General features: G+C 56.2%; 2 protein-coding genes across 2 annotated transcripts; one reads left to right on the top strand and one right to left on the bottom strand.

Annotated features, from left to right (window-relative positions):
- Window positions 1-134: 134 nt before the first annotated feature.
- SLC18A1 (solute carrier family 18 member A1) lies at window positions 135-13,131 on the bottom strand. The gene is made up of 17 exons (XM_088068201.1): window positions 13,029-13,131; window positions 9,466-9,663; window positions 8,299-8,520; window positions 7,847-7,991; window positions 7,292-7,350; window positions 7,038-7,121; window positions 6,605-6,697; window positions 5,254-5,343; window positions 4,395-4,438; window positions 4,225-4,285; window positions 3,539-3,634; window positions 2,011-2,089; window positions 1,874-1,925; window positions 1,241-1,304; window positions 1,040-1,159; window positions 823-956; window positions 135-546 (listed from the first exon to the last, which is right to left on the bottom strand). The coding sequence occupies exons 1-17, from the start codon at window positions 13,129-13,131 to the stop codon at window positions 448-450; spliced, it is 1,743 nt and encodes a 580-aa protein (XP_087924327.1). The 3' UTR covers window positions 135-447.
- Window positions 13,132-13,161: 30 nt separating this feature from the next.
- Window positions 13,162-22,822, top strand: ATP6V1B2 (ATPase H+ transporting V1 subunit B2). The gene is made up of 14 exons (XM_005530820.3): window positions 13,162-13,270; window positions 15,020-15,075; window positions 15,688-15,786; window positions 16,383-16,476; window positions 16,566-16,643; window positions 17,115-17,254; window positions 17,360-17,461; window positions 17,955-18,052; window positions 18,989-19,112; window positions 19,853-20,003; window positions 20,295-20,377; window positions 20,458-20,562; window positions 21,123-21,252; window positions 21,342-22,822. The coding sequence occupies exons 1-14, from the start codon at window positions 13,162-13,164 to the stop codon at window positions 21,476-21,478; spliced, it is 1,506 nt and encodes a 501-aa protein (XP_005530877.1). The 3' UTR covers window positions 21,479-22,822.
- Window positions 22,823-27,045: the final 4,223 nt, after the last annotated feature.

The raw sequence follows: 27,045 nt of genomic DNA, 5'->3' as shown, positions 1-27,045 counted from the left end.
CGCAGATTCTCTGCCTGATTTTTTCCTCAGAGCTTCTGAGACCCCCGTGTGCAGCACCGCATTAAGTACAGCGATCTAACTGGCTTTGTTGGCTAATTCTAAACAGTATTCCCAGCTCAGTTTCTTGAGAGGTCTTCAAACCAATAAATGAATTTAATGCATGTTGGGAAGGACGCACGAGCAGCTCCGAGTAGCACAGACATAGCACAATACATCAGACTATAGCAAGACACAAATGAAGGGTTTTTAGTGTCCTCAGAGGAGCGGTGACATTGCAGTGCCATCTTCACTGCCACCTGATTCCACCGTTACATCCCACAGCGGCTTCACTAAATGGATGGCTGGAGCAGAGGTTGGAAATTCAGCCTGACACGGCTAAATTGGCCACATCCACGCTCTGTAAGCAGAATATTGACTCCAAAGCAGGGAATGCATTCCTTGCCCTGGTTATTCCACGTTTTCTGCCTCCGCCGGCGGGAATTCCCGCTGGGCTTCCTTGGGGGCGCAGCTTCGGGGCTGCATGGGGCACTCCTGCCTCAGGATGGCCTGGGTGAAGCAGAGCAGAAATGGTGCTTTAGTACAAATAACCATTCCCTTGAACAGTTAACAGGAGCATTATCACAGCGGGAAAAGCCAAAGCAGACTTTTCCCGTGAGTGCAGGGAAGGACCCTCTAAACTTTCCTCCTTTTATCTGAGTTTTTTTGGTCGGTGCTTGCGGGCGGCATAGAGCCCAACACGGAACGCGCCACCCCTGGCAAATTTATTCCCAATTCCCTCAAATCCCTGGGATGTAAAACTCCAGGAAAGCGCCCCTGACTGACCATCTTCTCCTCGGTGGCCGGGGGGCTGCGCAGGAGCCAGCAGAGCGGGGCGTAGGCCACGTTCAGCACCCCAACGATGACCATCAGCCAGGGGAAGCCCAGGGCTCGCACAATCGCCCCGCCCGTGGAGGGACCTGCAAACCCAAACCTCAGAAAGGGACAAAACGCCGGGGGAGATACACCCTGAGTAGCTACACCGCGAGTAAAGCCCTCCTACCGACGGCAAAGCCCATGCAGAAGGCCACGTCGGCGATGGCGTAGACGGTGACGTAGGCTGAGGTGTGGCGCAGGTCCACCAGGTAGCCCATGATGGGCATCATGGAGGAGTCCACCATTCCTGCCCGGGGCACGAGGGGCTCCTCAGTCCCCGCGGCCCCCGGGGAGCTGCCCGGGAGCAGCCACAGCACCCCCGGCTTACCTATGGCAAAGCCCAGGCCGGCGTTGGGGCCGATCAGCCCGTAAATGTTGGTGGCCATGGGGACCTGGGAGAGGAGAGAGAGGAGGTGAGAGGCTGTGGGAGGTGGGAAGGTGGGACACAGGGCATGGAATCATGGAATCATGGAATGGGTTGGATGAAAGGGACCTTAAAGCTCTTTCTGTCCCACCCCGTGCCATGGGCAGGGGCACCTTCCACTATCCCAGGGTGCTCCAACCTGGCCTTGGGCACTCCCAGGGATCCAGGGGCAGCCACAGCTCCTCTGGGAATTCCATCCCAGCCTCTCCCCTCCCTCACAGGAAGGAATATCTTCCCAATATCCCACCCAACCCTGCCCTCTGTCACCCATTTCCCCTTGTTCTGTCCCTCCATCCCCTGTAAATCCTCTCTCCCCATTTTCCCTGCAGGCTCCCTTCAAGTCCTGCACCTGAAGCCAGAATTCGGTCACCCCGCAGCCTTTTCCAGGCTGAACAATCCCAAATCTCTCAGCCTTAAGATCTGGAGACCTTTCCTAGATCTGCAAAACCCACCCAGAGGTGCAGCCCCTGAGCATTTGCTGTGGCAGGACCGCGAAAATCCCTGCGGAGACTCCTCGGATTCCCCAGCGCTACTCACACAGAGGAGGCTGATTCCCACCACAGCCATTCCAGTCATGGAGCACAGCCACCTGCAACGTGAGAACAGCGCAGGAGCTCTCAGCCTCGAGCAGAACGTGCTGAAATTTGGGCTGATATCTTTAATATCCCCCTTACCTGCCCATCCTGTTAGCCAGAATCCCAAAGAGGTTGGTACCAATGAGGTAGGAGACGCTGGCAGGCAGGAACGCCATCCCTGAGAGACAGAAATGATTGAAAAGTGTCTTGTGCCCAAGAAAATACAGATTTGCACAGATTTTCGCTCCCCAACTGCCTCATTTGGAGAATATCATGAGCCAGGCCAGGCACGTGAACATCTCCTGTCACAGTTTCTCCCTGTTCCACCTTTCCACCTTTTCCCTCACTAAATAAAGAGGAATAAAGGTAAAAAGCTCGGGGATCATTATGTAGCTCACAATTAAATATTTGCTCTCCCTGCTGCTGTACCAGTTGTTTATTTTTCATATCCTCTCCTGCTGACAATAAATAAAAGTGATCAGCTCCATTTTCCCGGGACACCTTCCTTATTGGAACACGCTGATTTGTGTTTAATTTCCTCTCCTCTAACAGCTGCAGCACATGGTTAATCCTGCAGGTTTAGCCCAAGCTCTTCTGGGTTCTTTTCCCCACAATTATGGGAGAAGGAGACAGGATAAAGAAGCCCCTTGAGTTTAGAACAGCTCGTGAGAGGGGGTGGGTTCGTGTCGAACTCTGAACCCAAACTGCTCTCAGATCTCAGGTCCCTGAACATCTTAGGGAATATATTTGGGATTTTCTTCTGTTAAGTCACCTTGAAGCTTCTCTGGTGGTGACAGGGGAGCTCTGAGTGCTTTTTCCCTGGGTTCTGTCCCTTCTCCCACTGCCAGGATCCCTGGGTGCCGCTTTCCCCTGGCCCTTCCTTGCTCTGGAGAAGCTTTTAGTGCCTGGCTGTTGCTGAGGATAACTCAATCAGGAGCAGTTCCAGCCCCCTGCTTGCAGCCTGCAATCCAATTTGGGATCTAAGTGCAGCCCAGGGCACCCCCCGGGTCATTCCTGCGCCACTTGGGTTTTATCACCATTCCTGGCTGTTTCTGCAGCAAACACAGGCGCTTGTTATCTCCACATCCCATTTTCCGGGCAGCTGGCAATCAGCAGAGCCCATCCTGCCCTGCCTGGGGTGCTGGGAACGGCGTCATCTCACTCGGAGCTGCCTCTGCAGAGCCCATCTGGCCTCCCCAATCCCAGCCCAGCACGAGCCCATTCCCTGCCCTGCAGAAGATGGGCTCCCAGGGCACCCCGCTGCCTCCCTGCCCCGTTACTGCTCTGCTGGCCAGCAAATTCCACACAATTTTATCAATAACAGAGCAGAGCAGCCACCACTGAGGACATTTCCAGCTGGAATTGGCGCCGTGCCCAGCCTGGGATCGCTCGCTGCACAGGCAGGAGGGCAGATGTTTCTTTTTGGGTTTTTTTTTGAGTGATGTAAAAGATGATTCAATCCCTCCCGCAGTGCCAAGGTAGGGACAGATCCTGGTCCCTGGAATTGTCCAAGGAGCTCCCGGATGTGGCACTCGGTGCTCGGGGTTGGGATCAGCCACAGGTCAGACTCGAAGGGTCTTGGGGAGTTTTTCTGGGATTCTGAACTCTCCGAAGCTCACGGACCTACCGAGCTGCCACTGCGGGGAGCACATGGTCTGCAGCATCCAGATGGGCAGCGTGGGCTCCAGCATGGCCACAGCCATGTTGGAGAAACACAGGGCTCCTGGAAACGGGAGAAACAGGAGAAGTGGGAGAAGTGGGAGAAGTGGGGGAAATGGGGGAAATGGGAGAAACGGGAGAAATGGGGGAAATGGGAGAAACAGGAAAAATGGGAGAAATGGGGGAAACAGGAGAAATGGGAGAAATGGGAGGAAATGAAGGAAAGGGGAAAAAGGCAGAAATGTGAGAAAAGGGAGAAACAGGAGAAATGGGAGGAAATGAAGGAAAGGGAGAAAAGGCAGAAATGTGAGAAAAGGGAGAAATGAGAGAGAAGGAAGGAAAGAGAGAAAAGGCAGAAATGTGAGAAAAGGCAGAAATGTGAGAAAAGGAAGGAAAGGGAGAAAAGGGAGAAATGGGAGAAAAGGGAGAAATGGGAGAAAAGGAAGGAAAGGGAGAAATGGCAGAAATGTGAGAAAAGGGAGAAATGGGAGAAAAGGAAGGAAAGGGAGAAATGGCAGAAATGTGAGAAAAGGGAGAAATGGGAGAAAAGGAAGGAAAGGGAGAAAAGGGAGAAAAGCTCTCTTTGGGCCCTTTTTGCTGCTGTTGCAAGCAGGCCCCAGGGAATCTTTAACCAGGGCCAGGTTTTAGTTTTACCTGCAGCCACCAGGATGTAGGGGTCTCGCAGCAGGGTGGACACGGCGGTGGCTTTGGTGCTCTGCAAATGGGGCGAGCTGGGCTGGGGGCTGTGCGTGCCCTCCGCTGGCCCCTGGCACAGCCCCCAGCCCCGGGCAGCGCCCACCTCCGCGGGCCAGCTCCACGCTCACCTCCGGGCAGATCCGGGAGGGCTGCAGGATGCACAGCTGCAGAGCTGGGGACAGAACACTGCTGCTGGCTCCTTCCTGCAGCCACCACTCACTCCGTGCCCTTCCCCTCAGCCCGAGGCAGCCCGGCAGCAGGAGCTGTTTGGGGGCCTGGTGGGGCGGGAGGGAGCAGCAGAACTGCCCGGAGAGCCTTGGAAGGGTTTTGTCAAGCCCTGGAGCCGTCCAAAGGGCAAATGCTCCCCTCGGGCTGCCAGCTGGGGAGCTGCCACCGGAGCGTGGCAGGAATGGGATGAGGAACAGAAAAGGATTAAAGCAGGAAGGTTGAGAGGCACGAGGCCCACGTTTCATTTTCCAGCGGCTCTTACACGCTTCATTACGGATATCTTGCTTTGCAGCCAGACAAGGATGGGAACTGGGGCTGTAATTTAATTAGCTCCGTGCTTCCCACTGCAAATAAAGCTCCTGCTGGCTGGAACTCTGCTGTGGCACTCAGGAAGCTCCCGTGGCCTCCATCTGGGACCATTTCTGCTGGCAAAGCCTGATTCCTTCGTGGCACCGAGAGGCTGCAGACAAGAGTGTCTTGCCAAAGAATTCACAGTTCAAAGAGCTTTACTCAATGTGCTGTTTGAGCCATTAAAGCAATCAGGGGGGTTTTTAAGCAATGAGGGATTAATTCCTGCTCTGTTGCTGTGTCAGTCATCTGGAGATGGCAAAAATAGGATTTAGCCCTGATGGAATAACCGGTGCTGATGGTATCACCCGTCTGTGTTGATGTGCCTCTTCCTCCCCGCGGGCTCTCCCCAAAACAGCCACATTTCAATAATTTCCCTTATTTGGAGGGTTTAACCCTTTGGTTTCTCACCTCCATCCAAGAGGGCGAGGAAGGCCAGGACCAGGAAGGGCGATGATTTCCCCACGAATTCGTACATGATGCTCCCGAAGGGTGCCCCGACTGAATCACAGAATCACAGAATCAGTGAATCAGTGAATTACACAATCACTGAATCACAGAATCACAGAATCAGTGAATCAGTGAATTACACAATCACTGAATCACAGAATCACAGAATCAGTGAATTACACAATCACTGAATCACAGAATCACTGAATCACAGAATCACAGAATCAGTGAATCAGTGAATTACACAATCACTGAATCACAGAATCACAGGATCAATGAATTACAGAATCACAGAATCAGTGAATTACACAATCACAGAATCAGTGAATCACAGGATCACAGGATCACAGGATCACTGGGTTGGAAGAGACCTTCAAGATCATCAAGTCCAACCCAGCCCTAACGCCTCAACCAAACCACGGCACCGAGTGCCACATCCAGTCTTTTTTAAACACATCCTGGGATGGTGACTCCACCACCTCCCCAGGCAGAGCATTCCAGTATTTTATCACTCTTTCCATGAAGAGCTTTTTCCTAACATCCAGCCTAAATTTCCTTGGTGCAGCTTGAGGCCGTGTCCTCCCATTCTGTCAGTGCTGCCTGGAGAAAGAGACCAAGCCCAGCTGCCCACAGCCTTCTTTCAGGGAGCTGTGCAGAGTGACCAGGTCACCTCTGAGTCTCCTTTTCTCCAGGCTGAACAAGCCCAGCTCCCTGAGCTGTTCCTCACAGGGTTTGTGTTCCAGCCCCTCACAGCCTTCTTGGCTCCTCAATGTCCTTCCCAAACTGAGGGGCCAGGACTGGACACGGCACACGAGGTGTGGCCTCAGCAGTGCCAGCTGCAAGGGAACGGCTGGGTCACACCCTGGCAGTGCCACTGTCCCCAGATCCCAGCAGTGTCACTGTCCCCAGATCCCAGCAGTGTCACTGTCCCCAGATCCCAGCAGTGCCATCATCCCCAGATCCCGGCAGTGTCACTGTCCCCAGATCCCAGCAGTGCCATCATCCCCAGATCCCGGCAGTGTCACTGTCCCCAGAGCCTGGCAGTGTCACTGTCCCCAGATCCTGGCAGTGCCACCACCCCAGATCCCGGCAGCGTCACTGTCCCCAGATCCCGGCAGTGTCACTGTCCCCAGGTCCTTGAGCTGCTCTGGGTCCCTGTGGCTGTTTGGGGAGGTGTCAGTCCCACAGGGGATGCCGGGGAGGGGCGGAGGGAGGGAGGGAGCAGCAGCCCGGGGAGTGCCCGGCCAGGCAGGTGGGGTTATTGCAGGAACAGGAGATCTTCCGTGTCCCGGTGGGAACGGGGGCTCCTTACTCAGCACTCCCAAGGCCAGGCCCCCCAGGGCGATCCCCATGGCACTGCCCCTCGCCGAGTCCTCCGGGTACACGCTGGCCAGCAGCCCCAGGCCTGGGGACACACAGAGCCCACCTCAGCCTGCCTGCGCCCCTGGGGCTCCTCCCGGGGAGCAGCTGCGACTTAGGGGCTTCAGATGCCCCCTGGCTGGGGGTGGGGACGGTGAGGAGGAGGAGGAGAAGGAGAAGGAGAAGGAGAAGGAGAAGGAGAAGGAGAAGGAGAAGGAGAAGGAGAAGGAGAAGGAGAAGGAGAAGGAGAAGGAGGAGGAGAAGGAGAAGGAGAAGGAGAAGGAGAAGGAGAAGGAGAAGGAGAAGGAGAAGGAGAAGGAGAAGGAGAAGGAGAACCCAGCCAAGGGGAGCTGACGCAGGGACTGAGGTGTAGCCAAACCCTTCACCTGCCACCGACGAGAAGGAGGAGCCGACGCCTTGGAGGGCTCTGGCAATGAAGAGCAGGGTGTAGGTGCCCGAGAAAGCAAACACTGCGCAGGGAGGGGAGAGCTGGGCTGAAACTGCAGCAGGGCAAGGCTGGCCCCAGCTGGCACTGGCAGGGGTGAGAGGGCAGGGAGATTGTCCTTGTCACCCCCTCCTCAGCCCAGGGGCTGTGCTCTGTCCTCTCTCTGCTGGGCAGGGTGGGGAGGGCGGTACTCACTGACTGTGGACAGGAACATGACGGTGAAGCCCAGGAACATGGGGATGTGGTATCCGATCCTGGAGTGGGAAAAACGAGCCCCCAGCTCAGGAGGGCTCCTCCTGCTCCCCTGGGAGATGTCTGTGGGCTGGAAACAGCTCCTGAGGGGGCGATGTGCCCACAGCGCTGCTCAGAGGGACCCCCAGAGCCCCCCACTAACCCTGCAAACCCCCCCAGGGCTCCGCAGCACAGCTCAGTGTCTGCAGGAGAGAAAGAAAACCTGAAAACAACACTTTATCCGTCCATAGCAGGGCGGGAGGCTGAGTTTGTTTGTTCCGTGGTGGCTGGGATGAAACAGCATCTGCCAGCACCTGAGGAGAGCGCTGGGGAGCTTTGTGCTGGGACATAAACGCAGCAGCGGTGTGCGGGCAAAGGGAACATTCCTGCCATTCGGATGGGCATTTTTACCTCTTGCGATTTCCCTCCCGGCTAATCCCTGCAATTCCACGCCTGGTGATTCCAGCAGCAGGCAGGAGCCGAGGGATGGAATTGCAGGAAGCCCGGGGTCTGACCTACCTGTTGGTCAGCAGACCCACCCAGGGGTTGAGCAGCAGCTGGACCAGAGCCTTGGAGGCGAAGAGCAGCCCCACTCGAGTGTTCTCCTGGGCCAGGAACTCCCCACCCTGCAGACAGCTCCTGGATGGGGCTGGGGGTGTCCTGGGGGGGTGTCCCGGGGGGATGCTCGGGGGGTGTCCCGGGGGGATGCTCGGGGGGTGTCCCGGGGGGATGCTCGGGGGATGTCCCGTTCGGCTGCTCGGGGGGTGTCCCGGGGGGATGCTCGGGGGGTGTCCCGGGGGGATGCTCAGGGGATGTCCCGGGGGGATGCTCGGGGGATGTCCCGGGGGGATGCTCGGGGGGTGTCCCGCGGGGATGCTCGGGGGGTGTCCCGGGGGGGATGCTCAGGGGATGTCCCGGGGGGATGCTCGGGGGGTGTCCCGGGGGGATGCTCGGGGGATGTCCCGGGGGGATGCTCGGGGGGTGTCCCGGGGGGCTGCTCCCCGTCCCGTTCGGCGGCTCCGCGGTGCCGGTGGAGCCCCGAACGGGCACGGTGGTGTTGTCGAAATAGGAGAGCACGGAGGAGAAAGGAGGAGCCCCCGGGGCCGCAGGGGTCGGTGCGGGCAGGGCTGGGCTCACGGAGCTGTCGGCACCCTCGTACTCTGTCGTGTAGAGGAAGGTGGGGACGATGGGCACTGGGGAAAGCCAGGGAAGGGATTAGTGAGGGATTTTCCTGCCTTTCCTGGCTCAGCACGAAGCTGAACTGAGCGGTGCTGGCCAGGTCCTGGAAGGTCACCTTCATCACCATCACCATCATCAGCACAGGCAGTGATGGAGCGGAGCACCCAGGGCAGCCCTGAAGAGCCCAACGCTGTGTCCCCAAAGAACCCCGCAGCAGCAACCCCAAAATGTGCCCTGAGACAGCCCCAAAGGACCCCAAGATGTGCCCTGAGACCACCCCAAAGAGCCCTACTCTGTACCCACAAGCACTCCTCAAAGTCCCACATTTTACCCTTGAGACAGCACCCCAGAAAACCCATACTGTGCCCCCAAAGAGCCCCACAATGTACCCTGAAGCAGCCCCAGAAAACCCACAACGTACCCTCAGACATTCCCAGAGAATCCCACACTGTGCCCCCAAAAGGATTTCACAAATTTACCATATTTACCCTGAGACAGCTCCAAAGGACCCCGCAGTGCCCCCAAAGAACCCCCAGTGCCCCCAAAGAACCCCCAGTGCCCCCAAAGAACCCCCAGTGCCCCCCAGGACCCCGCAGTGCCCCCAAAGAACCCCCAGTGCCCCCAAAGAACCCCCAGTGCCCCCAAAGAACCCCACAGTGCCCCCAAAGAACCCCACAGTGCCCCCCAGGAGCCCCAAAGGGCCCCGCAGTGCCCCCAAAGGACACCCAGTGCCCCCAAAGAACCTGCAGTGCCCCCAAAGGATCCCCAGTGCCCCCAAAGAACCCGCAGTGCCCCCAAAGGACCCCGCAGTGCCCCCCAGGAGCCCAAAGGACCCTCCAGTGCCCCCCAGGACCCCGCAGTGCCCCCCAGGAGCCCCCAGTGCCCCCCAGGAGCCCCCAGTGCCCCCCAAGAGCCCCCAGTGCCCCCCAGGAGCCCCCGGTGCCCCCGGTGCCCCGTACCCACGACGGTGAGCAGGATGTTGTCCAGCAGCAGTGCCACGAACACCACCAGCAGCACCAGCCTGGGCGAGGCCCTGCCCTTGGCCAGCCAGCGCTGGGAGCCCGGGGCCATGGCCAGGGACACTGCCAGGGCCACAGGCACAGCCCAGAGCTCGGCCAGCCTCCTGCGGGCTCCTGGGCTCAGGGGCCTCCAAACACCTGCCGAGAGAACATTTCAGCTTAAACCTGCCCGGGTCATGGCTTCTCCCTTGGGAAAGCAACTCCCGGGGTCCCTCACTGTGTCCCCAGGAGCTGGGGGGCATTCCCAGGATCTGGGTGCCATTCCCAGGAGCTGGGGGGCATTCCCAGGATCTGGGTGCCATTCCCAGGATCTGGGTGCCATTCCCAGGATCTCTGTGCCATTCCCAGGATCTCTGTGCCATTCCCAGGATCTCTGTGCCATTCCCAGGATCTCTGTGCCATTCCCAGGATCTCTGTGCCATTCCCAGGATCTGGGTGCCATTCCCAGGATCTGGGTGCCATTCCCAGGATCTCTGTGCCATTCCCAGGATCTCTGTGCCATTCCCAGGATCTCTGTGCCATTCCCAGGATCTGGGTGCCATTCCCAGGATCTGGGTGCCATTCCCAGGATCTGGGTGCCATTCCCAGGATCTCTGTGCCATTCCCAGGATCTCTGTGCCATTCCCAGGATCTGGGTGCCATTCCCAGGATCTGGGTGCCATTCCCCGGATCTCTGTGCTGTCCCCAGGAGCTGGGAGTTACGGGATCTGGCTGCTTTTTCCAGGAGCTGAGTGGGTTTTTTTATGGGAGCTGGAAGCTTTTCCCAGGATCTGGGTGTCATTCCCCATGGTCTGGGTGCTGTTCTCAGGATCTGTGTGCTTTTCCCAGGATCTGTGAGCTTTCCCCAGGAGCTGGAACCACCAGCCCCACTATCAAACACCATTTTCATCAATCCTGCTTTAAAATTCCCAGCTGGAGCATTCTCCAGCCATTCCCACTCTCGAGACATCCTGTACCTGCTTCAAGGCATCGTTTGAGTCTCCTCCCGGAGACTCCGAGCCCAGATCAAGCCTCAGCTTATCCGAGGTAATCTCGGCATCTTTTATTCCCCGTTTGTTCTTCAGAGATTCAGTTTGGCCTCAAAGGAAACTCATTTCCCTTCCGTGTCTTTCCTGATTGGAATGTCAGGGCCAGGCACGGCTCTTCAGAGCCTCACGGATGGGATTGAGCTCGGGGCTTCCAAGGAAACGTCACTCCCCAAAAAAAATCCCTCAGAAATTTGCATTAAACCAACCAATGGACCATTCAATCCCACAGCTTTTGGGAACTGAGTAAAACGGATGGAGCCGAGGCCGAGCTCTGCCTCTTCCCAATAATCCCAAAAATCCCGGCCTTTCCTGGAAGCCCTGGGAGTTGCCAGGTTGTAATTACAAAAAGCAAACACTCCAAATGCTCTGTCATGGCCAGCTGGAGAACAGGGCTGGCTTCTCCAGTCAATACCAAACAGCAGAATGGACGCAGAAGGATGTAAACATCAACAGATCCCAGGCAGAGACAGCAGAGGCAATAAAAACACGGAATTTAACCTGTCCAGCACAAACCCTGTCCCCTTTCTCTGCCGTGTGGAGCAGAGGAAAATGTTCTTACCCTGGTGCCCATCTGGGAGCGTGGAGCTGCCGCCGCCTCGCTGAGCTCTGCTTCCTGGGATTTACGATCCCGGTTATGAGGAGAGAGGAGAGGAGACTCGAGGAGAGGAGACTCGAGGAGAGGAGAGGAGAGGAGAGGAGAGGAGAGGAGAGGAGAGGAGAGGAGAGGAGAGGAGAGGAGAGGAGAGGAGAGGAGAGGAGAGGAGAGGAGAGGAGAGGAGAGGAGAGGAGAGGAGAGGAGAGGAGAGGAGAGGAGAGGAGAGGAGAGGAGAGTCGAGTCCCCGGGCCCTGCAGAGAGGAGAGGAGTGTCCCCAGGCCCTGCAGGTTTGATGGGAACCTTGCACGAGTGTCCTGTGGCTCTCCGTGCGTCAGCAGGGGTGGGCTGAGGGCTGCCAGGGGGGCAGGAATGGTTTTCCTCACTGCCAGCTTCCAGCAGGGCTGATCCCTCCCTGAGCACCGGGATTCCTGCCTGGATCACGGCACCTGGCCCAGGACTCCGGAGCATTGGGATTCCTGCTTGGACTGGGGCACCTGGCCCAGGATTTCGGAGCACTGGGATTCTGGAGGACTGGGATTCCTGCCTGGATCGGGACACCTGGCCCAGGACTCCGGAGCACCAGGATTCCTGCCTGGATTGAGGCACCTGGCCCAGGATTCCAGAGCTCTGGGGGACATTGGGACCCACACGTTGTGTTCCCTCCTCCCCTCAGGGCTGCCTCCTGCCCATGGGGTGCTCTCCATGGCTTTTCCCGGTTCTTTTCCTGCCTGCAGGGACCAGGGGATATTCCCAGGCCCAGCCAGGCTGGTTCCAGGTGGAGCTGGATGGAAAATCCCCCCACCCCTGTGAGGTTTTGCCAGGGGGACTCTCTTTCCTTCCATCATTTCTGTTTTCCTAAACTTCTGACACTTGGCTCCGTGATTTCCCTTTTAAACCCCAAACCGACGCCATCCTTCATGCAGGACACGGAGATTTGCTGCAAGGAGAGGGAATAAATCCTAAATATATTCACCTTTCCTCCTCTGGCACATAAATCTGCCGCTGGGGCCATTTATCTGCCTCCTGCCTGGCCCCAAAACCATCGCCAATAACGGCAGATGAGATTCCCTGCCCGGGAATTCCCTGGGCGAGCATTAGAGCGGGAGTTGAAGCCTTTAAATGGATTTCAGGAGTGGAGAATTGAACGGCCGGGGCTGGAAATTGCTTTCCCGATGTCTGGAGCCGAGGCTGGGCGTGAGCGGTGCAGCAGCACCATCTGCTGAGGGAGAGAACACCCAAATTCTCCTTCAGCAGGCGGGCACCTTCCCTTTTTCTTTCCTTTTCCCCCCTCTTTATCTTAATTCAATCTTTTCTTTGGAGTTACAGATTCCGTTTGCTCCCTCCCTGGGAGGTTCAGTTTCTCTCTGCTTCGTTGCTCCCCCGATCAGCGCAGAATCACCCAAATCTCTTTGCAGACGTTTTCCCCAAATATTTCCAGTTCTGAGCCAGCAGGAGAGAGGGGATTGATTTAAAACCCCAATCCTTCTGTCTCTCTCCTCCATCTTTCTGGCTTTCTTTCCCTTTTTCTTCTTTTTTGATTTTTATCCTTCCTTTTTCACTCTTTTTCCGTCTCTTGTTCATTAAAATATTTTTGCCTTTTTATTTTTATTATTTGCTTCTCCTTATTTTTCTCTTCCTCTTTTCCCTTGTACCTTTCCCCTTTTGACTTTTGATTTTTTTATTCTTATCCATTAACCCCTTCCTCTTCCTTTTCCTCTTCATTTTCCACTTCATCTTCCTTTTCGTAATTATGTTTCCTTTTCCTTTTCCTCTTCCTTTTCCCCTTTTCCCCTTTTCCTTTTCCTTTTCCTTTTCCCTTTCCCCTTTTCCTTTCCCTTTTCCCTTTCAGGACCTGGGACAGCTCCGGCCCCGCCCCTCGCCGCCGGTGGGCGTGGCCCGTGCGTGCATGGGCGTGGCCCGTGCGTGCATGGGCGTGGTCTGTGCGTCACTGGGCGTGTTCCTCTCCCCGCTATAACCGCGCATGCGCGGCCGCCCCCTCACAGCCGCTCCAACATGGCGGCGGTGCGGGCGCTGCGCGGGGCCGTGAACGGCGCCGGGCCCGGGGGGCCCCGCGAGCAGGCGGCGGCGCTGACCCGCGATTTCCTGTCCCAGCCGCGCCTCAGTGAGTGCCGCCCGCGCGGAGGGGACCGGGGGGCTGCGGGGAAGGGACACCGGGCCGGCTCGGGGGCCGCAGCCTCGCGCCCGGGCAGGCCGCAGCCCCGGGCTCGCTCACCCCTCAGAACAGTCTGGGCTCGGGCTGTAATTAATCACCCTAATTAACCCCGGTAGCGCGGGAATTGGGCAGCCCAGCCCGCTGTGACACGGCCCGTCCCGTGTCATTCCTGGAAAGCTGGGATTTGTACCGGGAACGGGAAATGCTGGGCGTGGGATGGAGTCTGTTCCTGAGCGCTGAATTGAGAAATCGGGTGAAAAAGGGGAAATGCCAGACTTCGTTCAAATCCCTTCATGGCAGCGCAGTGGGGAGAAATCGGGGTGTGTGCGGGTGTTTTCTCTGGCAGCAATTACATCAAATGGCTTCGCCTGTGCCCTAAATAGCACCAGGACCTGCAAGGTGCTGCCCAGCAGCTGCTGGGTCGTGGATCCTTGGGAAATATCCGTCGGGTTTGGAAGCCGAATCCGTCATTGCAATTCCAGGTCTTTACTCTGGAGCAGAGGCTTCTGTCAGGGTTGGAGCCAAGGTGACTCCAGAGTTTTCCATGTCGATTCTGGCTTTTCCCTGAACTGGTATCGAGCTGGGGATGGAAAATGTTCCAGGTTGCTTTTGGTTTGTTGTGGAACTGGTTGAGAGGCTGAATGAGGAAGGAGTGCTCATGAGACAGTCATGGGATGGAATGTCTCATTCAGGGTCAGGTTTTCCATTCCTCATTATCCTAATCCCATTCCCTATTATCCTGTTCCCATTCTCTATCTCCTGGCTCCATTCACTGTTCCCAATCCCAGTTGCCAGTTGCCATTCCCCATATCCCAGTTGCCGTTCCCACATCCCGGTTCCCATATCCCAGTCCCCATATCCCAGTCCCCAGTCCCTTTCCCAGTTTCTGGCCTGCAAACCCTCGGGCTCAGAGCCAGTTCTTCCCCCTGGATAATCCTGGGAGCTCTCCCTGCTCGGGGTAGAGGGCTGGGATAAGAGTAAAGAGGGGCCAGGGCTCGGTCTCTGTGTGTTCAGGGGGATTTGAGGGGTAAAACAGAGGAAGGAGTTTAAGCCTGGCTCTGCTGAGCTGGTTCAGTTTGGTTCTCGCTCTCCAGACCGGGCTTTGCCACAGTTCCAGGGCTCTGTGGCAGTGCAGACCCTGGGGGGCTGCCAGGCCTGGGCTGCCCCGGTGGTGCTGCTGCTGGAATTTGTGATCCTGGCTGGGCTCTGCATGGCCCCAATCTCCCATTTCCCCTCCTGGGCACCAGTGAGGAGCAGCCCCAGCCGCTCCTCGTGACCCTGAGGGAGCTCTGACTCAGGATTTCCTCCAGCTGCCGGTCAAGTGATGCGTTTTCCCTGGGCTGACAGCAAAATCCTCCCTGGGATCACGGAAACACGGGATTGGTTTGGGTTGGAAGGGCCTTAAGGGCCACCCAGTGCCACCCCTGCTGTGGGGACACCTTGTGCTGTCCCAGGCTGCTCCAAGCTCCCTCCAGCCTGAGCAGGGAGCTCCTGTCACGGAAAACACCGGCATCACATCAGTGTCACCTCCAGGGCACAGGAAAAATGCTGGACCCCCAATCAATCCTGTCCCTAATCCTCCTTGTGGAGTTCCTAAAAACCAGAAATCAGGCCCAAAATCCGAGCCTGGTGAGAGGAATGAAATGGAAAAATGGGATGTGTGGGATATTCCTGACTCCTGCCTTGTGTTCTTTCCAGCTTACAAAACCGTGTCGGGTGTGAATGGGCCCCTGGTTATCCTGGACCAGGTTAAGGTAAGTTCTCAGCTGTTCATGAAGCTTTTGGAGGGAGGGTTTCCAGGAAAAGCTGGGAAAGGGAAAATCCAGACTGCTGGGAAATTCCCCAGAGCCATTTTGATCCATTTCTGGGATAAATGGGAATGTGCAAATTCCTCTAAGGCTGGAGAAGAGGGAGACTTGTTGGGGAAGGAAAGGAAACAGAGTTTGAGTTTCACCAAACCCCTGGAACTCTGGTTAAATTCCAAGCTGTAAAGAACCTGTTTGCTTTGTTCCTGACCTTTCTGTTTCCACATCAGTGCTCTGGAAAAGGGAGCTGTGGGCACTCCTGGCTTCTTATCAGGCTGCTCTTAAGGGCAAAAGTGCTGCAGATTTTCCTTCTTGTCAGAGGCTGCACTGGGGCTTTCTGCCACTATTTAGAACTCAGAGTTTTTAGAACTAATTCTGGCAGCTCCAACAGTGCAAATATTGTTTATTCCTATAAAAACAGCTTGAACCTGGGAGATTTCATACCCTGGGAAGGAGTTTGGTTCCCCTGATAAAATTATTCTTAAAAACCCAGTCGTTTCCAGGCTTGGAGCTGGTGATTTTTGTTTTGTGGCTGGAGTTTAATGCCTTCCCTCTCCTCAGTTCCCCAGGTACGCCGAGATCGTGCACCTGACCCTGCCTGATGGCACCAGGAGGAGTGGGCAGGTGCTGGAAGTCAGTGGCTCCAAAGCTGTGGTTCAGGTAGGAGCAGGGAGCTCTTTTTCCATCATTTATTAATCAGGATGAGCCCTGAATCAAATCAAACCTGTCTGGAGATGTGTTCTTCTTAAATGAAACAAATCACCTGCTTATTCCAAGTGCATCAATAATTGTAGGAGATTTCTGACAGTGCACAGTGACATTTTTATTTCCATCCCCTCTGGATTTATTTCTATCCCACTGGATTCCTTTGCTGCTGGATTGAAGGAATCCCGTGGAATTTTCAGGATTGGATTCCAGATCAGCCCTGTGCTAAGTGGGTGCTGATATTTCTCCTAAAAAGCTGCTTCTTGTTCACATTAGTTTTGTCTGAGGAACTTGGCAGGGGGGGAAACACTTGAGATGAAAGGAATTGCCCCAAGTTTGGTGGTTGTTGCTGAATTAAAAAACTTAAAAAGTCACAAAGTCTTTTCAAAGCAGGGTTTTGTGGTGTTTTCTACCAGCTCTTGAAGCCCTTTCCAGAGCAGCTCCTCCTTTGTGCCCTGGGGCTGCAGATGAAGCAGCGTTCAGGAATTACTTTGTGAAGCATAAAACTTCTGTCCTGTGGTTTATTTTTATTTTCCCTGCTGCATTTGCAGGTATTTGAGGGCACTTCAGGGATTGATGCCAAGAAAACCTCCTGCGAGTTCACCGGGGACATCCTGCGAACCCCGGTCTCGGAGGACATGCTTGGTGAGGATTTGGGTGTGAGGAATGAACAGATTGACCCAAAATGATCTGGTTTTCACTGTAATTCTCATTTTTATTGTTGTTTCCTATAGGCAGAGTGTTCAATGGGTCAGGAAAACCCATAGACAGAGGCCCCATTGTCTTGGCTGAGGATTTCCTGGACATTATGGGTTTGTTCTTGATCCTTTTCTGAGGGGGGGCAAAGTCAAACCTGGTGTGTTTCAGCTTTCTGAATTTATATATTTGGTTTAGAACACAAGATGGAACTTGGGATGAGCTTCGTCTCCTTCCTGAATGTGTGTGGCATCAAATTGTAACTGAATTACCCAAGTGCAGGCAGATGAGGGAGCAGAATTTTTTTTCTATGATGTTTGGAAGATGCTCTTTATTACTTGCAGACTTAATTCTTCAACACCTAAAGGTGAAATGCTGACAACCTGGGAGGGTTTTAACTGCTCCCTACCACTGCCATGAACATTTAACACCAGAGTCTTGGGCTCTGAAAGGCTCAGGTGTGACCAGGTGCAGCTGCAGATTTGTGGGTGTCACAGTGGGGTTTGTACCCGTTTATCAGGGGGTGTTTGATAAAGCTCCCAGCGTGTCCAGGGGGTAACTTTGTGTTCTCTCCAAAAATCCCACAGGCCAGCCAATCAACCCCCAGTGTCGGATCTATCCAGAGGAAATGATCCAGACTGGGATTTCGGCCATAGATGGCATGAACAGTATTGCCAGGGGCCAGAAAATCCCCATTTTCTCAGCTGCTGGGCTGCCCCACAACGAGGTGAGGCCTCAGAGCTGCTCTTAAACCTGGTGGGACCCAAAACTAAACATCATTCTGGGCCATGGAGCAGCATCAAATGCAAACCCTGGGATATTTCTTGCCTAGATTGCAGCTCAGATCTGTCGCCAGGCTGGCTTGGTGAAGAAATCCAAAGATGTGATGGATTACAGCGAGGAGAACTTTGCCATCGTCTTTGCTGCCATGGGGGTGAGCCCACAGCGCTGGGGGAAAGTGGGGCTGGAGGGATCAGTGGGATTCTGCGAGGGGCTGGAGGGATCAGTGGGATTCTGCGAGGGGCTGAAGTCTGAGCAGGTCTTGTGTGTGTGGAATCAGAGAATGGGTGAAAATCCCAAAGGCTGGAAGTGCTGGAGTCTGCCTCTGGGACAGGTTGCCCAGAGAAGCTGTGGCTGTGAAGTGTCCGAGGTTGGACGAGGCTTGGAGCACCCTGGGATGGTGGGAGGTCCCTGCCCGTGGCACTGGAGAGGTTTTTGGGGTCCCAAAGCATTCCATGGCTCCAGCAAAGCCTGGTCAGGATAAAGGATCTCAGACTTGATCTCCAGCCTGGAATTGCAGAAGTTGCTCACTCTGGGAGTGTAGAGGAGCCTGATGGATGGAGATCTCTGCTGTGGGTTATTAATGAGCTCATCAGCCCTTAATTGGGTGTGGAATGTGCCAAGTTAAACCCGGCACTGTGCTTCAGGTGAACATGGAAACCGCTCGCTTCTTCAAGTCTGACTTTGAGGAGAACGGCTCCATGGACAACGTGTGCCTGTTCCTGAACCTGGCCAACGACCCCACGTGAGTGGCCACTCCCTGAGGGGGGGAAGCTGGGAGGAACAAACCAGCTGTGGGGGATGGAGCCTCGCTGCTGGCCTGCAGGTGCCACTGGCCAGGGGGCTCTGTGGCAGCAGGGCTGCAGGGGGTGACAGCAGGGCTGCAGGGGGTGTGGGGCTGGAGGTGCAGGAGGTGGTGTGGGGCTGCAGGGGCTGCAGGAGGTGGTGTGGGGCTGGAGATGGGGCTGGTGGAGGTGCAGGAGGTGGTGTGGGGCTGGAGGTGGAGGTGCAGGAGGTGGTGTGGGGCTGGAGGTGGAGGTGCAGGAGGTGGTGTGGGGCTGGAGGTGGAGGTGCAGGAGGTGGTGTGGGGCTGGAGGTGGAGGTGCAGGAGGTGGTGTGGGGCTGGAGGTGCAGGAGGTGGTGTGGGGCTGGTGGAGGTGCAGGAGGTGGTGTGGGGCTGGAGGGGGTGGTGTGGGGCTGGAGGTGGGCCTGCAGGAGGTGTGGGGCTGGTGCAGCTCCAGGTGGAATGGAGAGTAGGATGGTTAAAAGCTCTTCCCCACAGACAAGGTTTTTCATGTGTTCTTCACTTTTACCCATGATACGGCAACCTGGAATCATTTCTGGGTGCAGCTCATTAGCCAGACTAATTTCTAGTATAAAACCAGTTGAAATCAAGAGATGAATTTGGCCTCTCTGGTATTTCATACTGTATGGATGATGTGAAGTCTCTAAATGATGAAATACAGACATCTGACCCCGAAACTTACCTTGTTTTTTTGGAAGCCCTTTCCATTGATGTTTTTGTAGTCTTCAAAATTCAAGATAATGAGTTGGTGAATGTAAATGTGAAAGAGCAACCAGGTGGTGTGGGGGCCGGTGCAGCCGCAGCGGGGCTGCAGCAGGTGGTGCCTGGAAGCTCCATGCAGCTCCCAGGTGTCGCTGATGCAGCCTCGTGTTGCAGCATCGAGCGCATCATCACGCCCCGCCTGGCCCTGACCACGGCAGAGTTCCTGGCCTACCAGTGTGAGAAACACGTGCTGGTCATCCTGACAGACATGAGCTCCTACGCCGAGGCTCTCAGAGAGGTGGGTGCTCATTAAGGTGTTAATTAATGCGTTTATTGACAGGCTGGGTGTTGGCAGGAAGGGGTGGTGTGAAGTGAGGAGTGAAGCTGCTGCTCAAGCTGTTGGAATTAATATTCATATTAATATTCATTGAGATGGTTGGGAACAGCCAGTGAGGATTTCAGTTGAAGCTGTTGAAATTAATGTTCATTGAGATGGTTGGGAACAGCCAGTGAGGATTTCAGTTGAAGCTGTTGAAATTAATGTTCATTGAGATGGTTGGGAACAGCCAGTGAGGATTTCAGTTGAAGCTGTTGAAATTAATGTTCATTGAGATGGTTGGGAACAGCCAGTGAGGATTTTAGTTGATCCTTGATTGGCTGGGATTTATTTCCCTGCTGGCAAATCCACCCCTGGAAGTGCCCAAGGCCTGGTTGGACGAGGCTCGGAGCAACCTGGGACAGTGAGAGGTGTCCCTGACCTGGTGGGGTGGGACTGGATGATATTTAAGTTTCCTTCCAACCCAGAGCAGCCCATAATTCGTGAATCAGCAGTTTGATACCCTCATTGTGGATTGGCCTTGTCCTGTCCCTGACAAACACCTTGTCAGGATTGTCACATTGTGGATTGGCTGCACTGACAAACACCTCAGGGGGGTTTGTGTGGCTGCACTTGGCGGTGCTTGGTGCACCAAACCCGGGCACACAGCAGCTCCCTGCGCTGGATCTGAGCCCTTGGCAATGTTTTTGTGGCTGCCCCAGGTGTCAGCAGCTCGGGAGGAGGTGCCTGGGCGCCGAGGCTTCCCTGGCTACATGTACACTGACCTGGCCACCATCTACGAGCGCGCCGGGCGCGTGGAGGGCAGGAACGGCTCCATCACCCAGATCCCCATCCTCACCATGCCCAACGACGGTGAGTCACAGCCAGGGGCTCTTGAGAAAGCTGCCTTTGGGGCACACAGCCACACACAGGAGTCCTGTGGCCTTTGGGTTTCCTTATTAGTCCAAATTTTGGCTGCATCGTGATAAAAATGCTTTGCCCTTTGAGGCCTCGGGCTTGGTGCTCTGATCCAAGAGCACTTGGGATTTGTGGAGGGAATAATTGCTGAAGTAACCTGGCAACAAAAAGCTACAGCTCAGTGCTAAAATGGATACAAAAGGGCTGAAAATTTTCAAAACACTTTTGTGTTTTTTTCCCCCACAGATATTACTCATCCCATCCCTGACTTGACTGGATACATCACTGAGGGACAGATCTACGTGGACAGGCAGCTGCACAACAGGCAGGTGTGTGCTGCTCACAAGGTGCTTGGGATTATCCTGAGTTTTTAAGGATTCCTGTTAATTCCTGGGTGTTTTTCCCCCAGATTTACCCCCCCATCAATGTCCTGCCCTCCCTGTCCCGGCTGATGAAGTCGGCCATCGGCGAGGGGATGACCAGGAAGGACCACGCCGATGTGTCCAACCAGCTGGTGGGTAAAAACCCCTCTGCCAACAGGGGCTGCTTCCCAAAACACCTTTGGCTGCCCAGATGGAAAGGCCAGGATCACCTGGGATCTAGAACATTCCTGTGGCTGCTTTTAATGCCTTCACTGAGTGTTGAGTGAGAGGTTTTGAGTTTGAGCAGGAATTGTGGATGATTAGAGAGGAGGGAGCAGCTGAGCTGGGGGTGTTCACCTGGAGAAGCGCCAGGGAGAGCTCAGAGCCCCTGCCAGGGCCTGAAGGGGCTCCAGGAGAGCTGGAGAGGGGCTGGGGACAAGGGAGGGAGGGCCAGGACACAGGGAATGGCTCCCAGTGCCAGAGGGCAGAGATGGATGGGATATTGGGAAGGAATTCCCAATGACTGAGGGGTGAGGAAGAGCTGAGCTGGAATTCCCAGCAAAGCTGTGGCTGCCCCTGGATCCCTGGCAGTGCCCAAGGCTGGCTTGGGATAACCTGGGCCAGTGGGAGGTGTCCCTGCCGTGCCAGGGGTGGGATGAGGTGATGTTTGGGGGCCCTGTCAGCCATTCCACAATCCCTGTTCCCCTCCCAGTACGCCTGCTACGCCATCGGCAAGGACGTGCAGGCCATGAAGGCCGTGGTGGGCGAGGAAGCGCTGACCTCGGACGATCTCCTGTACCTGGAGTTCCTGCAGAAGTTTGAGAAGAACTTCATTGCTCAGGGTAAGGATCCCAGCAGCTGCCAGCGGGGCAGGGCTCATGCCAGCAGCATTCCCTGCCATTCCCACACCCCGCTGTGGCTGTCCCCACAGGGCCCTACGAGAACCGCACCGTGTTCGAGACCCTGGACATCGGCTGGCAGCTCCTCAGGATCTTCCCCAAGGAGATGCTCAAGAGGATCCCCCAGAGCACGCTGGCCGAGTTCTACCCTCGGGATGCCAAGCACTAGCCCGGCTCCCTGTGCCCCTGCTCCGTGAGACGCTGCTTTGGTTTCCTTTTCCATGTGTTGGTGTTTCCCTGTCGCCCTCCCAGCTCCAACCAGCAGCAGGTGACACTTGTGGCCGTGTTCCCACTGAGAGCAGTTTGGAAAATATCCCTTCTCCCAAAGCCTGGATCTCCAGGAGGATGTTTAGGCCAGCTGTAAAAATGTGCAATAGCCACCACGAGGTTTTGGGCTGTGAAATGAGTGTTTTGTGGGGTTTTCAAAGCTGAGCGTGACCAGAAATTGCGAATCTTCACTTTCAAAGCGTGGGTTAGAAAATGTGAGAGAGGAAATGTCACTTGCAGGACAACGTTCCTTGGTGAAAAATGCAGGTTTTTAACCAGGGCTGCACATTCTGAAAGGTTTGTGGGAGCTGAGGACAGGGGGAGGTGACACTGGGGACTCCCCCATCAGCAAAGGTGGAAAACTCCTCATCCCTTCAGAGGACAAAGGCCAGTGAGGACTTTTCCTGAAAGTAGCAGGATAAAGCTGAATTTTTGAGGTTTGCAGAGTAAATTTCCTCCTTCACCCTTTTCTGGTTGAATTCTGGAGATGCCAAACAGAGCCAGCAGCTCAGTGTGAGCTCCGAGGTGTCACCACAGCTGTTGGTCATTCAAGGCTTGGTGCTGCTGCTGAGGGGGATCCTGAGAGGTGAAAACCAACCCAAAGCCTGGCCCAGGTGTGCTGCTGCGAGCTCAGCTTTTAAACCGTGGCCTGGTCTACACAAGGCAACAGGAAAATAATAAAATTAGTAAAAAAAGGCAGCTTTTCATGTGAGAAAGGATATTTGAAACCTGCTCGAGGTGTGCTGGGCCCGTGCCGCGGCTGGAGCTGTTGTGGTTTGCACTCCAGGCACAGATTTGCCTCAGCCCTGAGCTCAGCATTCCCAAACTCTGCAATCTTGGCTGGGCAATTCCGTGTTGTTCCTTTTCCAACGGGTTCAGCCGAGGCTCCGGGCCTGCTGCTGCTGCTGGCACAATTCCATGCTTTTTCCAGGCTTTCCTGTAGTCTGAGCTCTGGTCTGGCTCACCAGAGCATGTTGCACCTCCCTGCACGCCTTCAGGCCCGTCTGGGAAGGTGCTAACATGACTGGAATGTGCTAATTCCAGCTTTCCCTGACGTCTCCTGTGTGCAGTTCTCTGGTTTGTTCCGTGTTCTCTGTGGCTGCGACGTTGTTCCAGTGCATTCCACCCAAAGCTGTGCCCAGTCTCTTTTTCCTGAGCTCAGGATGGGAGGGCAGAAGCCTTGGCATGAAAACACTTTAATGTAGAGAATCTCTAAATAAATTAAATATGGAAGGTGTTGAACGAACTTGAGTGGTTGTGGGGGTGAAAAACCACTCTGGCTGTGCAGCAGGGTCTTCCTGTCCCCAGGGAGCCTGGGAATGGGAATGGAGCAATTCCAGTGTGGATGAAGGGTCACTGGAGCCACCCCCCATTGTCCCTGGAGCTGGTGGCTGAGGAGGAGGAGGGTCTGACCTTCAGCCCGGGCCTGAGCAGTCACGGGGAAAGGCTTTGCAGGAATGTGCAGGGAATGTGATTCCTCTGTCCTCACACCCCTCCCTCTCCACGGGCTGGGGGGGCTTGGAAACCTTCAACTCCTGGGAAATGAGCTTTGGGCCCCGATTGGGTTGGGATTTTGGGCATGAGGAGGGTGGGGGTCAGTCAGTGACCCCAGCCCCCTCCCCGGCCATTGCTGTCACCCCTGGGCAGGGTCCAGGGCTGGGGTGGGGACAGCCCGAGACTGGCACAGGGCCCTGGAAAATGGGAATGGCAAACCAGGAATGAACAAAGCCAGGAATGACAAACCTGGGAATGGGCAAACCAAACCGGGAATGGATTAACCTAGGAATGAATGGGCAAACCCAACCAGGAATGACAAACCTGGGAATGACCGAAACCCAGACTGACCAAAACCAGGAATGACCAAACCAAGCCTGGGAACAGCAAACCCAGGAATCAACAACCCAAAGGCAGGAATGGCAAACCCAGCTTTGGGGGTCTGTGCTGGCCCTGGGGCTCAGCCCAGCGTTTCCCCCCGAGCTGCTCGGTGCTGTGGGGTGAACAAAGGGGTCAGGGCTGTTCCTGTGTCCCCTGGCAGGGCTCCCGTGACAGCTCCTGGCACGGTCCCGATGCCTGTCCCGGCTGGGGACAGCAGGTACCGGCTCAAAGGGCCGTGCTGCTCTCCCAGCTGCCGCCGCCGGCCTTTTCCAAGCCGGCTGCTTTTTTAATTCAGATTTTTTTATCCCATAATGAGTAACGAGCAGCGCCCGGGGGCTCAGCCCCTCGCCAAGGGATGGCAGCCGGTCCCTGCCACGGGCACACGCCAGCTGTCCCCTCGCTGTGAGGGGAGGGGACAGCGCCGGCCGGGTCCCTCCCTGCCCCGGTGGCAGATGCGAGGTAGGGCCGGCACCAGGCTGCTGGGCAGAGCTGCCGGGGCTCATTTGCACATCAAAAAGGGCTTTTTTGCACCCCAAACTCGGCCCTGCGAGCGCTGGGAGGCTCCGTTCAGTTCTGTCCCAGGCGCGGAGGAGGGTTTGGGTTTGGGTTTGGGGCTGGCCCTGCCCCACACACAGCCAGGCACGCGTGCGGTGCCAGCGGGGCGTTTAAAGGAGATGCAAATCGGCTTTTCTCCGGCTGGGGGCTGATTTGCATGCTCTCATTAATCCAACGATCCGCGCCGCTCCTGCGGCAGCTGGAGCCAAGCAGGGACCGCCCGGATGCTCCAGCCGGGCTCCTTCTCCTGTTTGCCCCCCAAAACCTGAGCCAGCGGTGCCCCCCAGGTGGTTCCAGAGCCACCCTGGTGATGCTGCACCGGCCCCCGAGCGAGCTCGGGCTGTCAGCACAGAATGATTTCCCCTGGGATTATCCGGCCTTGCTGCTCCTTCCCGCTCGTGTCTCCTGCAGGAGCGGGGTTCCAGCTTTCCTGGTGCTCTCCCGGCATCCAACTTGCATCCCGGTGCTCTTCCAGCATCCAGCTTCCATCCCGGTGCTCTTCCAGCATCCAGCTTCCATCCTGGTGCTCTTCCAGCATCCAGCTTCCATCCTGGTGCTTTTCCAGCTTCCAACTTCCATCCCAATGCTCTCCCACCTTCCATCCTGGTGCTTTTCCAGCTTCCAACTTCCATCCCAATGCTCTCCCACCTTCCATCCTGGTGCTTTTCCAACTTCCATCCCAATGCTCTCCCAGCTTCCAACTTCAATCCCGGTGCTTTTCCAGCTTCCATTCTGGTGCTCTCCCAACTTCCATCCTGGTGCTTTTCCAACATCCAGCTTCCATTCCAGGGCTCTCCCAGCTTCCATCCCGGTGCTCTCCCGTGCCAGGTTTGTGCCAGGGAGAGGACAAGGCTGGCACAGCTCAGTTGCAGCTTCAGGAGGAGTTTGGTGGAAAAGTGCTGGGACCATCTCCTGCTTTTTGGGAAAAGCAGCCCAGGTCCCTCAAGGCTGGGATTTGGGGTCTCCAGGGATGAGGTTTTGGCTTCTCTAAGCATTCCTAAGAATTCCCTGAGGTGTTGGTGCCCTCGGGGATGCTGCTCTCCCTCCTGGAGCTGCCCTCCCGGTGCTGCTGTGACCTCTGAGGGTCAGGGATGTTCCCTGGGAGCTCAGGGCTCTCCTTGCTGCTCCCTTGGCCCAGATTCCTGGGAAGGGCTGGGGTGACTGTCACAGGAGGGACCCTTCCCTCCCCAGCAGTTCCAAAATAAACTAAAAAGAAATAAACTCTAAAAATCAATTTCCCTCACTGCCAAGATTTCCCTGGAAAGCAGCAGCAGGTGCCAGGTGCCTTTTTGGGGTGCCCAGATCCACCCCCTGCCCCGTGGGTACAGCCAGATGGGACAGAATGAGCAGTTTCCTGAAACTGAGGCGTTTTCCCCATTTTCTGCTCCCCAACCTCTGCCTCGCCCCACACTGGTTTTTTTTTTGTGGAGTTGGTTTGGTTTGGAGCAAAACAGCTGAAATAGCCAAAATCTGACCTCGGGTTTGTTAGAGCAGCCACACTTCACATCTCCCACGGGAATCGTTTTCCCTGGATCTCCTCAGGACTGGGATCTGCCTGCTCAGGGATGGTGGGGACGGGGTCAGGGTGAAATCAGGAGGGTGAGGCTGGGGGGCTCAGGCTGGCAGCGGGGCCGGATGGATTATCCCACTCTCCCTGATCCAGCGGAGCTCAATCCCTGCTTCTCCATGCTCGGGTTATCCCAGCTGCAGAGCGGAGATAACTCCGGGCTGGAAAAAAGCAGGGCCAGGTGCAGGGATGTCCCCAGAGGGGACCCTGGTGGGCTGTGATAAATCCTGGTGGCTTGGGCGTGGAAAATCCCCAGAACGCCGCCGAGGAGCCAGAGAGGCTGAGGAAGTTTTAAAAAATTTATTTATAAATAAAACCATAAAATTAACCAGTAGTTTACATCAGTCACCAGAAAGAACATACAAAAACCAAAAAAACAAAATAAAGAAAACCTGCAGAAAAATAATTCTCTGTCCAGGCCGGAGCCGGGCATGGCCGCGGCTCCCGGCCGGAGCGACACACCTGGAATGCGGCGGGCACACACAGCGGAGTTGTGCAAAGGCAGCACGGCGAGTTCTCGAGATCACATCATAGAGCTGGGGACGCGGGGCTGGGGACGGCAGCGGGGAATTGCCGGACGGGAAAAGGTCGGGAAGGGCTCTGCTGCCCTCGGCACCCGGCTGGGCTCTGGGAGGCTCAGGGTGCAGAGCCCCGGGCGCGGGGCTGTGCCTTGGGGGACGCACAGAATCCCTCCTGGCATCGCCATCCCTGCTCCTTCAGTTTCCAAAACATCCTTCGGCAGGGCTGGGCGAGGGCTCGGCGCCCGCAGCAAGTGAGGGTGGCTTTTTCCTGCGGGCCGCGGGCGAGGATCGGTTGTGCCGGTGCCAGAACCGGCCGGGCAGTGCCAGAACTGATTGGGCAGTGCCAGAACCGGCCGGGCAGTGCCAGAACCGGCCGGACAGTGCCAGAACCGGCCGGGCAGTGCCAGAACTGATTGGGCAGTGCCAGAACTGATTGGGCAGTGCCAGAACCGGCCGGGCAGTGCCAGAACTGATTGGGCAGTGCCAGAACTGATTGGGCAGTGCCAGAACTGGCCGGGCAGTGCCAGAACTGATTGGACAGTGCCAGAACCGGCCGGGCAGTGCCAGAACTGATTGGGCAGTGCCAGAACCGGCCGGGCAGTGCCAGAACTGATTGGGCAGTGCCAGAACCGGCCGGGCAGTGCCAGAACCGGCCGGGCAGTGCCAGAATGGGCCGGGCAGTGCCAGAACTGATTGGACAGTGCCAGAACCGGCCGGGCAGTGCCAGAACCGGCCGGACAGTGCCAGAACCGGCCGGGCAGTGCCAGAACCGGCCGGACAGTGCCAGAACCGGCCGGGCAGTGCCAGAACCGGCCGGACAGTGCCAGAACCGGCCGGGCAGTGCCAGAACTGATTGGGCAGTGCCAGAACTGATTGGGCAGTGCCAGAACCGGCCGGGCAGTGCCAGAACCGGCCAGACAGTGCCAGAACTGATTGGACAGTGCCAGAACC

The sequence above is a fragment of the Pseudopodoces humilis genome, chromosome 30 (genome assembly GCF_049639895.1).
Source record: "Pseudopodoces humilis isolate 2021_Gansu_Grassland_sample_001 chromosome 30, ASM4963989v1, whole genome shotgun sequence".
NCBI classification, from domain to species: Eukaryota; Metazoa; Chordata; class Aves; order Passeriformes; family Paridae; genus Pseudopodoces; species Pseudopodoces humilis.
This window is presented reverse-complemented; position numbering and strand designations above follow the sequence as displayed.

Excerpts from the sequence above, each read along its gene's own strand:
- SLC18A1 (XM_088068201.1), bottom strand. The coding sequence starts at position 13,131 with ATGCGCGGTTATAGCGGGGAGAGGAACACGCCCAGTGACGCACAGACC. Across the intron at positions 7,351-7,846 it reads GTGGGTCTGCTGACCAACAG|GATCGGATACCACATCCCCA; the intron begins GTAGGTCAGACC and ends TTCCCACTCCAG. Across the intron at positions 4,439-5,253 it reads CCTCGCCCTCTTGGATGGAG|CTCTGCAGCTGTGCATCCTG; the intron begins GTGAGAAACCAA and ends TTCTGTCCCCAG.
- ATP6V1B2 (XM_005530820.3), top strand. The coding sequence starts at position 13,162 with ATGGCGGCGGTGCGGGCGCTGCGCGGGGCCGTGAACGGCGCCGGGCCC. Across the intron at positions 20,378-20,457 it reads GGCAGCTGCACAACAGGCAG|ATTTACCCCCCCATCAATGT; the intron begins GTGTGTGCTGCT and ends TTTTTCCCCCAG. Across the intron at positions 21,253-21,341 it reads GAAGAACTTCATTGCTCAGG|GGCCCTACGAGAACCGCACC; the intron begins GTAAGGATCCCA and ends CTGTCCCCACAG.